This window comes from Schistocerca americana, chromosome 3, assembly GCF_021461395.2.
Source record: "Schistocerca americana isolate TAMUIC-IGC-003095 chromosome 3, iqSchAmer2.1, whole genome shotgun sequence".
Taxonomy (NCBI): Eukaryota; Metazoa; Arthropoda; class Insecta; order Orthoptera; family Acrididae; genus Schistocerca; species Schistocerca americana.
In genome coordinates, this window is record NC_060121.1 from 970,551,303 (window position 1) to 970,566,415 (window position 15,113).

At 39.9% G+C, this 15,113-nt stretch overlaps 1 protein-coding gene and 2 non-coding genes across 5 annotated transcripts in view; all 3 read right to left on the reverse strand.

The window, feature by feature from the left end:
* The window catches only part of LOC124605116 (T-cell immunomodulatory protein), a 450,797-nt gene that overhangs the window by 113,297 nt on the left and 322,387 nt on the right, over nt 1-15,113 (reverse strand). For all 3 annotated transcript variants that reach the window (XM_047136574.1, XM_047136576.1, XM_047136575.1), the window contains one exon: nt 9,616-9,775. In XM_047136574.1, the coding sequence (XP_046992530.1) occupies nt 9,616-9,775 (160 nt within the window). The remainder of the gene's footprint in view (nt 1-9,615; nt 9,776-15,113) is intronic.
* On the reverse strand, nt 2,537-2,611 carry Trnat-ugu. Its single transcript has one exon. It is a non-coding gene; the product is annotated as a tRNA-Thr (tRNA).
* Trnaa-ugc lies at nt 2,980-3,054 on the reverse strand. Its single transcript has one exon. It is a non-coding gene; the product is annotated as a tRNA-Ala (tRNA).

The following is a 15,113-nucleotide window of genomic DNA, read 5'->3' on the forward strand; positions in this document are numbered from 1 at the left end:
CCACAAGCCTTATGGTCTGGTGTGTGATAAGCTAAAACTCTCGAACACCTTTGTTGTTTCTGGAGGGGGCGCTAACCAGTGCTCAGTATGTGCGGAATGTTGTTAGACCCGTTCTTTTGTCATTCTTGCAACAGGAATGTGATGTGTTGTTCCAACAGGATAATGCTTGCCCACACATGGGCTGTGAAACTCAATGTGCTCTGCAAGGCGTGCAGGAACTTCCCTGGCCAACAAGATCTCCAGACTTGTCTTCAGTCAAGCACATATGGGATATGAAGGGATGATAAGTGACTTGTGCGACTCATTTACCGACAAGTGTTACACAACTATGTGAACACACCGAGCAGGTGGCTGCATCACATACTAATATGGGTGTTTTAAGCATAGGTTGACACCTGTTACCTCAGAATAGCTTGTGCTATTGATCTGTAAATGTAATCATTTCATGTACTTCATACGCACTGTTGCAAATCTTGAGTGAACTGCAACCCTCTGAAAGGGTGTACTATTTTTTCTTTTTTTTCTTTTCGGGCAGTGTATTATGTATCCTGAAGCAAAAAATATGTAAGAAAAAATGGACATAATTATGAAGCATAAAATTACTGAGAGTTGAACAACACTGCAACAATACCACACACTGTCACTGATGAATAGGTTACTTATGCACTGATGAATAGGTTACACAAAACAGTTAATGACCATTTAATATTTCAGCTAACATTATGCTAGGATTTATATTGAACAATGGTTACTAAATATTCTTGCCTTTGATTATGCTTAGTGTTAATGACTTAATGTGTTGTAGAGTGATTAGTGCTAGAAAATGTGTAGGATGATTAATGTTAGGAAATGTAAAATGTTGATATGGTTTTATGAAAACTTGAGTATAATCCCAGAGGATGCTAATGAGAAGTTTAATTACTGCTTAATCTAAGAGATAAATTTTTTTCTCTATTTCTGAGTGAAATTTTCATATTTGTGTCTATTTGAAAAAGCTTTTGAAATGATATAACATTTTAAGTGAGTTATGCTTCTGTAATAAAAAAACTCATTTGTGTTTCAGTATTTTAAACATAGCTGCACAACAGCAACGATTCCACGTAATAAAATTATAAACAGCCGACCAGTTGCAATGGATAAAGAATTCTTTACCTAGGTTTCAACAAATTTAAATTTGTCTTCTTCAGAAGGTGGCAATTTTACATTAGTATGGACTGATGTATCGTCGCCGTTTTTACAAATGCCGGCATAGATCCATTTGTCAAAATTAAAATATAGCCCTAGAAATAGGGTTTGAAGAAGACAAATTTAAATTTGTTGAAACCTAGGTAAATAATTCTTTATCCATTGCAACTGGTTGGCTGTTTATAATTTTATCATTTATGTTTATAATCGAGTGATGAGGAATTTTCTTGTTTTGAAAGAGAAACATATATTTTATTGCTTTTGATGAAAAATATTTTTGTATGAAACAATTCTGGTTGTGTTATGTATCTGCATTCTGTTTAGATTTTAATAAAGTTTTGTGGGTAAATAGACTCACTGTTTGTGAAATGTAATATGTTTATTTGAAATGGAATGTGCAACCTAATGTTTTTGGTTGGAAATATTACTTGAAGATTTTGCATTAGATGTGCTTCATTCTTTCCTGTTTTAGTTTCATAGAAAAATACATGGATAAGATTTTAGGGCTGTTTGGGTCAGTATAATGCCTTTTTGATAAATCTTAGGTATATCTGAAAACCGGTCAGTATAATGCCTTTTTGATAGATCTTGGGTATATGTGAAAACCATTTGACTACCTGTGAATGAAATTTGAATTTAACAATTCCTGGTATGGAAATATTTTGAAAAAGTGAAGACACTAGATTATTTCGAGGGTTCTTGTATTGTCTCGTTAAATGGAAATGTTTCTACCTGGTTTTGGACATATTTGGGGAACCACTGTACTTTATTAATGGGAATTTGTGTCTGTTTGAAAAAATTTAATGGATAGTTGCAGTCAGTACTGTCACTTGTTGAGTTACAGTCAGCATTTGAATATAATTATCATGGAAGACCTGAAACATTTTTGAAAATCTTGTTACAAGTAAATAATATATCCAGATACATAAAAAAATTTACTCACTGTGCGGTGGCAGTAGGACACACAATACAAAGAAGGTTTTACATATGCAAGCTTTTAGAGCCATTGACACCTTCTTCTGGCAGAAGGGTTGAGGGGGAAGGAAGAGGGATGAAGGGAAAGGACTGAAGAGATTTAGAAAAGTGGTAGAGTTCAAAAAAGACACCCAGTACCCCTGGCCATGGAAGACTTACCATACGGGGTTCAGGGTGACTTTTCTGAACTCTACCCCTTTTCCTAAACCTCTTCAGTCTTTTTCTTTTACCTCTCTTCCTTCCCCTTCAACCCTTCTGCCTGAAGGAGGAGCAACCGTTTCCAAAAGCTTGCATACGTAATGAAATGATAATTAAATAGACACCCTAGCTGCAAGCAGGCGTTGATACACTTCATTGGGGACATGTTGAAAATGTGTGCCCCGACCGGGACTCGAACCCGGGATCTCCTGCTTACATGGCAGACGCTCCATCCATCTGAGCCACCGCGGGCACAAAGGATAGTGCGTCTGCAGGGACTTATCCCTTGCACGCTCCCCGTGAGATCCACATTCCCAACATGTCCACAACACTACATTCGTAGTGCGCCTAATAGATGTTTGCCCATCATACTCATTACTCGTGGCAGATTAATCTACCAAGTCCTGTACAAGTTCGGGCATAGCATGTGCGATCGCACAAGAAGGTCAAAGGCCGGGAACCCATATTTTTAACTATATATATGACGGTAGTATCTGTTCCCGAAAGAACAGTTACCGTGGATGACCATGCAGCTTTGCTAGAAATGAAATGATAATTGAATAGACACCCTAGCTGCAAGCAGGCATTGATACACTTCATTGGGGACATGTTGAAAATGTGTGCCCCGACCGGGACTCGAACCCGGGATCTCCTGCTTGCATGGCAGGCGCTCCATCCATCTGAGCCACCGCGGGCACAGAGGATAGTGCGTCTGCAGGGACTTATCCCTTGCACGCTCCCCGTGAGATCCACATTCCCAACATGTCCACAACACTACATTCGTAGTGCGCCTAATAGATGTTTGCCCATCATACTCATTACTCGTGGCAGATTAATCTACCAAGTCCCGTACGAGTTGCATATGTAAAACCTTTCTTTGTATGTGTATTCTCCTGCTGCTGCTTGATGAGTAGTTTTTTTTTATCCAGCCAATTACATTATATTGGCAAAAATGGATTATTTTTGTTGTGATAAGAAAAGGCTTTTAAGATCAAAGTTCATGTATATTAACAATATTTTTGTGTATTGTCCCAAACACATTATGTAATGAATGTTACTGAGTGCTGAGAATGTTTTTCGGATCACAAGTTTCGAAATTGGCCATAAGTGACAGTGAAAGTAATGTTGATGAGTAAACTGTGTCAAACATTGTAATGCTTTGAGAAACTTTGAACATGCACTGTAACTGATCATAGGTTCACTAAAGATGCATTATGTTCATATTTGCAGTGTGGAGGTGATAAGTTGAGAATTATGTTATTATGTACTACAGTATATTGATAAGTTTCACTTATGGACCGTCTGACAGCAACTGAATAAAACACAATTTTAGTGCCATACGCGTTTCGCCCTTATTTTCTGCAAGGCATCATCAGTGGCGGGTTGCGTAGACAGTTTCTAACATATTACGCTCCTGTTGCATTTTTGGTGTTGTTCTTCTTCCTATGAGCGCCAATTTGCTGTTTTTTCCACATTCCACAGCACTATGCACTGAATGCTTGTTTTAATGCATTAAAACAAGCATTAAAACAAGCGTTCAGTGCATAGTGCTGTGGAATGTGGAAAAAACAGCAAATTGGCGCTCATAGGAAGAAGAACAACACCAAAAATGCAACAGGAGCGTAATATGTTAGAAACTGTCTACGCAACCCGCCACTGATGATGCCTTGCAGAAAATAAAGGCGAAACGCGTATGGCAGTAAAATTGTGTTTTATTCAGTTGCTGTCAGACGGTCCATAAGTGAAACTTATCAATATACTGTAGTATTACGCGCAACTGAGGAGGACAGGACCACAAAAGTTGAAGATGTTATTATGTCTTCACGAAATGTTGATATGAGAGGGAACATGATAATGAAGGTGTTTTTTTATGTTGAGATTATAACAATCTAGTTTTTAATGCTGATGGTGGTGATTTTGTTGATGACGATTATGATGAAGATTATCTGCACTAGGGAACTTTACTCTGGATTGTGGTGTGTCATGTACAAAGAGCATATGCTTGTGAGAGGAAATATGTTAAAAGCTAATAATATACTTACTGTGGATCTGACAGCCATGAGAAAAATTCTAATTACAACTGATATTTCTGGAAATAAAAAGCACGTGTTGGGGTAATAGGGATGACAAGAATAGTACAACAGTAATTTGTGGAAAATATTTGTAATGTTATGACGTATGCACACCATCATTTTGTACCACTAGAGTGCTGAAACAAGTCTGACTATATAAAGGCAGTTTTCACAAAAAGGTAATGAGGTACAATAAACAAGTGGATAAGATATTAAAAAACTGTTTCTGAAATATAAAATGTATAGGGAATTGTAGCACCTAATGAAATACTAAAAATTTTGACTGTTTTCTTACCTTCATGAAAAGGCTGTAAATTTTGTGAAACATTACTCTTCTAAAACAAATTTTCTGGGGCCATAGATATGCTGCAAGGTCACTCATAAAATGTTTAATATAAGTAGTAATGGATATTAGATTATTTTTGTTTACTATAATTTTTCTTTTTGTGTCTGATTATTTATCATTTTTGATTGTCTTGTATTATGTCATTGTGAAATGCTGTGTAATTAGTTACGGCAAAATAATTTTCATTTGTATATCTTTTACAATCATTGTACTGCTAATCATGGGCATACCCAGGGAGAGGGGGGGAAAACATATATAAATGAAAATTATGATATTTGCAGTTTTTCTCTAGTTTACTGTTTTATTTAATAAGAAATTTTTGACAATATACTGTAACTGTATAAATAAAAAACCTACTCATCAAGTGGTGGCAGAACACACACTTAAAAGAAGGTTAAAATTAGGCAAGCTTTTGGAACCAGTGACTACTTCTTCAGGCAGAAGTGTTGTAGGGGAAGAAAGAGTGGTGCAGAAAAATGACTGGAGAGTTCTAGGAAAAGTGGTAGATTTTGGTAAAGTCACCCAGGATCGCAGGTTAGAGGAGACTTACCAGGCAGGATGAGAAGAAAAGACTGATTGTTGAGGACTGCATTGGACAAGATTGAGAGCTTCAAGTTGAAAGACAGGATAATATGCAAAACAAGGATTATTGCTAAAACATCATGTTGAGTTAATAAGAGTGAAAAGTGAAAAGCTAATTGCATTGTGTGTAATGTAAAACGTAGTGAAGAAAGGAATAGTTACAGTGAAGAAATGCTTAGATGGAAGAAATTAACGTACATTAAGGCCAGATGGGTGGTGAGAACCAAGGACATGTTGTAGCGCTATTTCCCACCTGAGCAGTTCTGAGAAATTGGTGTCTGGGGGAAGAACCCAGATGGTGCATGTGGTGAAACACGCACCCAAGGTCAAGATTGTCATGTTGTAGAGCATACTCTGCAACAGAATATTATGTATTGACATTATACACCCACTGCCTATGCCCATTCATCTTAACTGATAATTTGGTGGTAGTCATGCTGATGTAAAAGGCCAACATAGTTTACATAACAGCTGGTATATAACATGTGTCATTTCATAGGTAACTCTCTCTTTGATAGTACATGTTTTGCGATTTACAGGGCTGGTATAGGTGGTGGTTGGAGGGTGCATAGGGCAAGTCTTGCAGTGGGAATGGTCGCAGGGGTAGGAGCCACAGGGTAGGCAGATGGTTGCAGGAGGAACATAGTGTCTGATAAGAATATTGTGGAGACTGGGAGGGTAATGAAAAGCTATTCTAGGAGTGGTGGGCAAAATCTCAGACAGAATGTATCTCATTTCATGGCGTGTTTTTAGGAAGTCATGGCCTAGTCGAAGTAGCAGATTAATACATTCCAGACTAGGATAATAATGAGTGACCAGCGGTGTGCTCTGAAGTTGTTTTTTGGAGGGATCAGTAGTACCAGGATTGCATATGAAGGCCCTGAATATCTACTTTTCAATTAGGCTGGTGGGGTAATTATGTCCAGTGAAGGCTGGGGTGAGAATGGTGGTGTATTGCTGTAAAGAGTCTGCATCTGAACAAATATGTTTGCCTCAAATGCCAAGGCTGTATGGGAGGGAACATTTAACATGGAAAGGATGGCAACTGTCAGAATGTAAGAGCTGTTGTTTGTTAGCAGGCTTAATGTGGACAGAAGAGTGTGGCCGGCCTTCGGTGAGGACGAGATCGACATCAAGGAAAGTGGCACAGGATTCAGAATAGGATCATGTGAAATTTAACTGGCAGAAGGTATTCAGAGATTCCAGGAATTTTGACAGGTCAGTCTCACTGTGAGTCCATACGGTAAAGATGTCATTGATGTATCTAAACCAGACCAAGTTCTGAAGACTTACGAATTCCAGGAAAGCCGTCTCCAAGTAACTCATGAAAAGTTTGGTGTAGGAAGAAGCCATCCCGGTTCCCATGGCCGAACCCCTGACCTGTTTGTATGTCTGCCCCTCAAAGGTTGCCGGCCGTGGTGGTCGAGCAGTTCTAGGTGCTACAGTCTGGAACTGCACGACTGCTACGGTCGCAGGTTCGAATCTTGCCTCGGGCATGGATGTGTGTGATGTCCTGAGTTTAGTCAGGTTTAAGTAGTTCTAAGTTCTAGGGGCCTGATGACCTCAGAAGTTAAGTCCCATAGTGCTCAGAGCCATTTGAACTATTTTCAAAGGTTAAGTAGTTGTTGGTAAGTGTAAAGTTGATTAAGATGAATGAGAAGGATGTCACAGGTCTCAAATAACGTGGGCACTGATTGAGGAAATGTTCAGCAGCAGGCAGACCATGTACATGGGGGATCTCATCCGGTGCAGTTCCCAACAATCAGCTTTTCCTTCTCATCCCATGCAGTAGGTCTCCCCTGACTTGCAGTTCTGGTGACTTTCCCGAAATCTACCCCTTTTCCTAGACCCCTCCAGTCCTTTTCCTTCACCCCTCTTCCTTCCCCTTCAACCCTTCTGCCTGAAGAAGGAGCCACTGGCTCTGAAAGCTTGCCTAATTACAACCTTCTTTTAGGTGTGTTTTCTGCCACCGCTTGGTGACTACATTTTTTACATGTCCAGTTACAGGGCTATGCCGAAAGTTTTTAGCATAATGTGTGAAAAAAAAATTATTTGCAAAAAAACGTTTACAACTTTTCAAAATACTCTCCATTAGCATGTATACATTTTTCCATTCTCTGAAACCACTTAGAAAATGTGTTAGCTCAAGCTTCTTTTGGGATGTCACTTAGTGCACTCTCGTACACTGCAATGGCCTCTTCATCTGATGAAAACCACTCCCCTCGAATTTTTTCGTTAGTTTTAAGGAGCAGAAAGAAGTCACAGGGGGCCAGGCCAGGTCAGGTGAATAGGGGGGATGGGGTAACACTCGCACTTTTTCCTTCTCCAGAAAGTCCATCGTTCTGGCAGCCCTGTGCGCAGATGCATTGTCGTGATGCAGCAGAAGGTGCCCACTCTTGGACTTTGGATGCTGTGACTTCCATGTGGCGATGACTTTTGGAAGACAATCATTCACGTACCATTCAGCATTGACTGCATGATGTGTGTCCAAGGTCACAGAGGTGAGATACACGATCTTTGTGAAAAAAGTTGCCACCATCTTTTTTCCAGAGCTCCGACTTCGTCGAACTTTTGTGGGTGGTTCCTCCCCTGGAAAGCACCACACGGAAGACTGTCTCTTTGTTTCAGGGTCATAATGGTAGAACCACGTTTCATCACCTGTGACGATATTGTAGGTGTCTTGGGACTTCCCTCCATTGAATTTTTCGAGCATGAAACAACACCAGTCCATTCTCGCCTCCTTTTGGCTTTGTCAGAGAATATGGCACACAACGGGCACATCTCTTAGTAAGGCCTAAGTGACTATGAACGATGGTCTGTGCTGCTGTTGATCCAATATTTAGGGTCCCTTCAATGCCGAAAAATGTAAGATGTGGATCTTCTTTGATGCAGAGAGAAAATTTCATTTCAGAAAGTTTGCCTCATTGTGCATATAATCTTGTCAATTTTACTATCTTTTTGCACACATTACAATAATATGTATGTAATACTCAATTTCATTATGAGAGAGAATACAAATTTTGTTAGTGTTTTTCAGTTGTTCACTATTTGTAAAATAAATATTTACATGTCTTAGTCTAATAGCTGTGAAGTTTACAAATGTAAATTTAATTAAGTTACAATATAAAACTTGCAAAGTATTTGACTTTAAAATTAGGAGAATACTATACAAATATATTAATCACTTTACTGTGAATGAGCAGATGTACCAGCAGTACTGAAAAAAAAGGATGGTAAACTCCAAGTCTTCAGTTCAATGCTGAAAGGTTTCCTTGTTGCTCACTCCTTCTTTTCTGGACAGGAGTTCCTTGCATGGTTGAGAACTATTTTGTAATGTGTAATTTATTTATATACTCTCTGACAAATTTATTCCATGTTTTATTAATTATTTGGTTTCCTTTGTTTATAAACTTTCTAATTACCATTCCTTAAACTATGTATGCTCTCATACCATGGTCAAGTGTTTTGGCTCACATTGTCCCAAACAAGCTGATAAATAAATAATAAGAAAGACTGCCAAGAATTTTCAGAGAGATTGACCAAGCTGACCCATACATTGTACACATGTAACCAGACAAATACTCTGTAAAACTAGTGCCAATGACATCTGTTTGCTTTCTACTTTTGTGGCTAGTATTGTAGTCAACTGTCCCTCATTTCTGAGGTGTCCATTTTTCTGCAGTTTCTTATGGAATTTGGTTATGTGAATGCCATTGGTGGTTTTGGAGAACAACCCTCGCATAAACCTATTTGCATGTGGGGGACACAGATGGATTTGTTGTACTTTCCACTTTGATCACGCTAACACTTCCTATCTTTTACCACGTTATTCAAACAGATCAACTCCAAAAGAGTTAGTCAAATGCTAGGGAGCTTTTTATCTTCTGATAGACATTCCATCTATCTGCATTTTTCAAGGTCTCTCGACAAGGTCCTTATATTGGTTTCAAGTGACGCCACAAAGACTTCTGCCATTATTGAGCTCCATTGTAAAGGATTTGGTGAAATAGTCTGTGCCAGTTCATATGAGCTACCGACTAATTATAATGGCTTCCACAGTGTTCAGCCACTTTCTCAATCCTCTAGCTACAATTACACAAATGAAATAACTACAACAGTGATGAGGTTTTGTGATAATGACTATTTAAATTATTCACATAGTTTCTTGTCAGTGACAAGGACAAAATATTTTAAAAACATACTGCTTTAACATTAATGAGTATTTACATCAGACAAAAATCTGCAGAAATTACTGACCTTTGATGTCTGAGCATACCAGCTGGGCTCCACGAAGCTTGAATGACATGTGGTGGTAATGGCTTAGTGTATACGAGGTCCGGAGTCAAGTTAGCATCCATAATCATTTCATACACACAGGGTTGTGGCACTTTCCAGACAAGCTTGTTTGTGTCCACTCCTGATATAAAAAAAAATCTTAGAATAACATGATATATAGTTGCAAAAGCTCATGAAGGCATTACAAATTTATTAAAATGAAGAACATATGTGCAATTTGTTTCATCATAATCGGTAGTGGGAGGTGGGAGCTAGAGTACTGATTCCAGTGTGAACATTGATTCTGTAATTATCTATTTAAAAGTGTATAACACTCACAAAACATGTGTTCAGGCAGTGCATATCTTGTGAAGTAATGAAAGGTAATAAATAGATCTGAAACTTCTTGGAAGATAAAAACTGTGCGCCAGACCGAGACTCAAACTCAGGCCTTTGCCTATCACGGGCAGGTGCTCTACTGACTAAGCTACCCGTGCACAGCTCCTCACAGCTTTACTTCCACCGGTATCTCGTCTCTACCTTCCAAATGGTAAAGCACTTGCCCGAGAAAGGGAAAGGTACTGAGCTTGAGTCTCAGGCTGACACACATTTTTAAACTGCCAGGAAGTTTCATATCAGTGCACACTCCACTATAGAGTGAAAATCTCATTGTGGGTACTAATTACCACTGTTGTAGACAAATGTTTCAATATGATCATTATATACACTCCATTGTCTAAGTCATGCAACAATGTTCACATTGCCAGTGGTTTCCGAAAGAACACTGTTGGTGATGAGTACGTACATCAAGCAAGTGTAGTTTACTCAAAGATTTTTGTGTTAGCCAGTGAACAACTGATGCTCACTACCAAAATAAAGTATATTGCTGTGATTTGTGTGCTGGGGTCACATTGTGATCAGGAGGCTGAGCATAAAGTGAGGGTGAGTGGTCCAGTGCATGCAAGATGGTGTCAGTGATAAAGTGGTATCTGTAATAACATTTGTTTCTCATGTGAAGTGTACAGAGGTATGAGAGTCTTCAGAGCTGCAGCCAGTGGCTGGATGCAAATGCACTTGCAGCAAAGGACAACTGTCACCTCATCAGTGAGTCGTGACATCCCCACAGCAGGTGAGAACAACGGCTGCACACTGTGCTGGCGTCGGTAGTGGGGAGAGGAAGGTGCTGCCGGCCCAGACGTTCTGCAGTGACCTATTACAGCTCCCACATCAGTGCTCTCAAATACAGCCTGATGAGCACTCTGGTGGAGACTGCCAACTGTGGTCCAGTATGTCGGTTGTCACAAAGATCAGGCCCCATTATATCATCACAAATTGACCGAGAATGCAGCAGATGCGCACGAGTTGGCTAGCAGGCTTCATGGATGCAGCCTGCCTGGTCAGTTCAAAGACAGCAGCTTGCACACTGCCTCGTCAAGTAGCAAAGCAGAGCTTGCATTTTTTTGTCTTCCCCATTCTATGGTCTTTTGCACTGGCAGTATGCCTTGTTGACCTAATAATTGTTTTTGCTCTGAGCTTGCCTGGTAGAACTTTAACAATATTCCAATCCTGCACAATAAAATTATTCCACCACACAACACTCCTCCCCTGTTAAAAAACATCCTGAATTTTGCCTCTGCTCATTCTCTACACTAATCTCGTAAATCTAGTTACATAATTGTACATGGTGCAAAACTTTGTTATTCATAGGAACTGACTTACATAGATTGTTTCCCAATTCTATATCATAATCCTCATTTTTGTCTTCACAAGTTAATCCTCATTTTTGTCTTTACAAGTTATACTACTCTTACAATCTATTAGGTAGTCTTTTAACCATCTGTTTCAGTATATCATCTGGTACTTTGTCTTTGACACAAAAGCTTTCCTTATATTTTCTCAAAACATGCATCCCTAAAAGTATGTTTAAACAACTACTTGTGATACTACTGTGTACAACATAGTGGTCAATAGCTCCAGATACCACACTTATTTTACAGTCAGTTACAGACTGACTATGCCTTGCAATGCCATTCTTCTTTATATCTTTCCTTTTCAAAACCAACTTCCTTGTGCTCTTCAGCACTTTACTGTTTGAGCTGTCTCCTAATGATGCTGTACACAGTTTAGATGGTTCTGCTTTCACGATAATAGACCCACGCAATGTTGCCTTGCTTGAACCTTTCTCCTTCGGACACAACATAGTCTCCCTGATTTTGACTGTGCTTTCAAGAAACAATTATATGTCTTTTGCTCTTACCCACACTTTCTATAGGCTTGCAAGTATCGTCAAATTTAGACTGATCTCAGGCACATGTTCCTGAAAGGCTGCAGTCTTGTTGGCTTGATCTTTAGCTCTCTCTCTCTCTCTCTCTCTCTCTCTCTCTCTCTCTCTCTCTCTCTATTCGTTTAGTCATTTCCGACTCTTTGTGACCCCATGAACCATATCACACAACTTTTTCCTGTCTTGCACTTTCTCCCATAGACCTTCCAGGTTGGAACACATTGCTTCTGTGATGCCATCGATCCATCTCATCCTCTGACGTCCTCTTCTTCTAGTTCCTTCAATCTTCCCCAGCATTAATGTTTTTCCCAGCGAGGCATGCCTTCGCATTGTGTGTCCAAAGTAGGTCACCTTTTGTTTTAACATTAGACCTTCCAGGGAGAAATCTGGTTTTATTTGCTCCAATATTGATCTGTTGGTTCTCTTTGCAGTCCATGCAACTCTAAGAAGTTTCCTCCAACACCACAATTCGAAAGAGTCAATTCTTCGCCATTCAGCCTTTCTAATGGTCCAGGTCTCACATCCATACATCACAACTGGAAAGACCATAGCCCTCACAATACGGATCTTTGTTGCTAGTGTTATGTCTCTGGACCTTATAACCTTGTCAAGGTTTGACATCGCCTGTCTACTGAGCAACAGGCATCTCTGGATTTCATGGCTGCAGTCGCCATCAGCAGAGATCTGGGAACCGAGATAACTGAATGTGGTCACTACCTCCATGGTTTCTCCTGCTATATCCCATGAATTGGTAGGTGTAGTTGCCATAATTTTCGTTTTCTTCACATTCAGCCTAAGACCGGCCTTTTCACTTTCGTCTTTCATCTTCAGCAAGAGTGTTCTCAGTTCTTCTTCACTTTCTGCCAACAGGATCATATCATCTGTGAACCTGAGGTTGTTTACATTTATTCCAGCTATTTTAATTCCTGTTTCTCCTTCATCTAGCCTAGCAAGTGTTTTTCTCTTTCTTTTTTTCCTAACTCCACCCTTTGGAGAAGTTGGTACCACCCTAAGGGGCAATGAATCAGCATCCTTCAGAAATAAATGTGTCTGTACTTGTTATCCACAAAATTTGAAAGACAACTAACATCATCACCTTATAATCACAGTTTGCAGTTCCAGTCTGCATGATGCAAAAATAAGTGGCACTTGTACTTTCCTGTGCATCTGGCCCAGGCTCCAAGGCCTCAAAACAACAACCATTACCACCCAATGGCATAAATACTACTGCACTTAGGTCAGTATTACACATGTCACTACTGGCACACTTACTTCCACACAGCTAACACTTACTTCATTTGGCACTTCAGATACTCCAGACTCCGCATTTTCACAAGATATTGGAGCTGATACCTTTACATTGGCCTCTGTCATTTCCACAATGCTAGTACTTTGTATTGCACATAAACTTCCATAATTTTCGATTCCTCACAATTGTTCGCATTGTCTCATCTCGTGCGAGCACTTTTCAACTGTAATTCCTCCTGCTAAGGACTCTCTACTTTCTCTCTATCGATTCTTTCCATCCTCTCTATAATAATCCTGTCCCTTACATTCTGAGGCCCATATTCAACCAACCAGTCCCCACAACTCCTCTGTGACTCCTCTGCAAACTCCAGAGTCTTATGATAAGCTATTTCCTTCTCCCTTGCTTCTTTGAGCCTTTTTTCCTCCTCTACAGCTACACAGTTTACACGTAAGGCCTTTATTTTGTTAAGGATTTAAGCATAACCGTAGTGCTTGTGAGCTGCTCTGCATTGCTCTCCTGTAAACAAATTACCACAACCGATAAAATTCTCAATGTTTCCACCAGGGCAGCACCCTGTGGAATTAAAAACAACATGGTTGATCCATAAACAATCATACAATACCCATCAAAATAAAAAACCTAAAATGACCATGTAAACACTTAAATACATTAACACCATACACTTATTACAACTTAAAGTTCTGACAAGATGGCTACTCACGAATACCAATACCTCATACAATGAGCAATGAGCCTAGCTCACAAAAAAAATAAATACGATACCCACAGTTGCAGAACATGTGTCTTGCATTTTGCATTATTTACTACTGCCTTTTACAACAACAACAACAAATAAAAATAGAAAAAGTGAACGTTCAACACATAAAAGACAATAATTACACACTAATCTTTCCGGTGTATTATTGTCCAATGAGACTCAGACCAATCATGTGTCACATGCCCAGATTGCCTACAACTACTACAAATGAGCAACACAGCCTCAGTACATGCCAACTCATGTCCATATAGGTTACAAAAGTTACACAAAACTGGCATTAAATATTTTTCCTTAACATGGCCCCTAAACAGTGACAAATACACAGGCCCTTCTGGTTTAAAAAATGTCACCCTCAGAGTGTTACTGATGTCTCTCCAACTTGAGATGGCTCAAAACAGGTACACATATACACTGAAAAGACTTTCAGTGAAGATAAAGTTCACTCACTACAACACATTGTGCTGGTACTGCTGGATGGCACTGTAGATACAGCCTCACTGCCACGAAAGTCTTGAGGTAACATTCAGTTCTGACAGTAATGTGACAGCCCATGCACTGGGTTCGCATTGTGATCAGGAGGTCATGCTTAAAGTGAGGATGATTGGTCCAGTGGATGCCTGGAGACATCAGTGATACAGTGTTATCTATAATAACATTTATTTATTGTGCAGTGTGTACAAACGTGTGAGTGTCTTCCAAGTTGCAGTCAGCAGCTGGGCGCAAGCACATGTGCCTCGAAGGAGTGCTCACACCTTGTCAGTGAGCTGTGACATTGATGTCGCAGGTCAGTGCCACGAGCACATGCTGCGCTTACATCAGTGGTGGGGTTAGGAAGGTGCTGCCCACCCAGACATTCAACAGTCACCTAGTATGGCTCCCACCTCTCCACTCTCAAAGGCAGGTGGTCATCCACTCAGATGGAGACTGCCAATTGTGGTCCAGCGTGTGAGTTGTCATGAAAACTAGGCCCCGGTAAACCATAATGAGTAGATAAAGATTGCAGCAGATGATCATGAGTCAGCCAGAAGTCTGTGTGGATGCACCTCACCTAGTTGGTGCGAAGATGGCAGCTTTTATATCATCCATGATGACCCAGTAGATGGCTGGCCACTTATCAGTCTTCTCAACTGTTATGTCCCAGTAGGCAACAATGACAGACCACAACTGTGGTA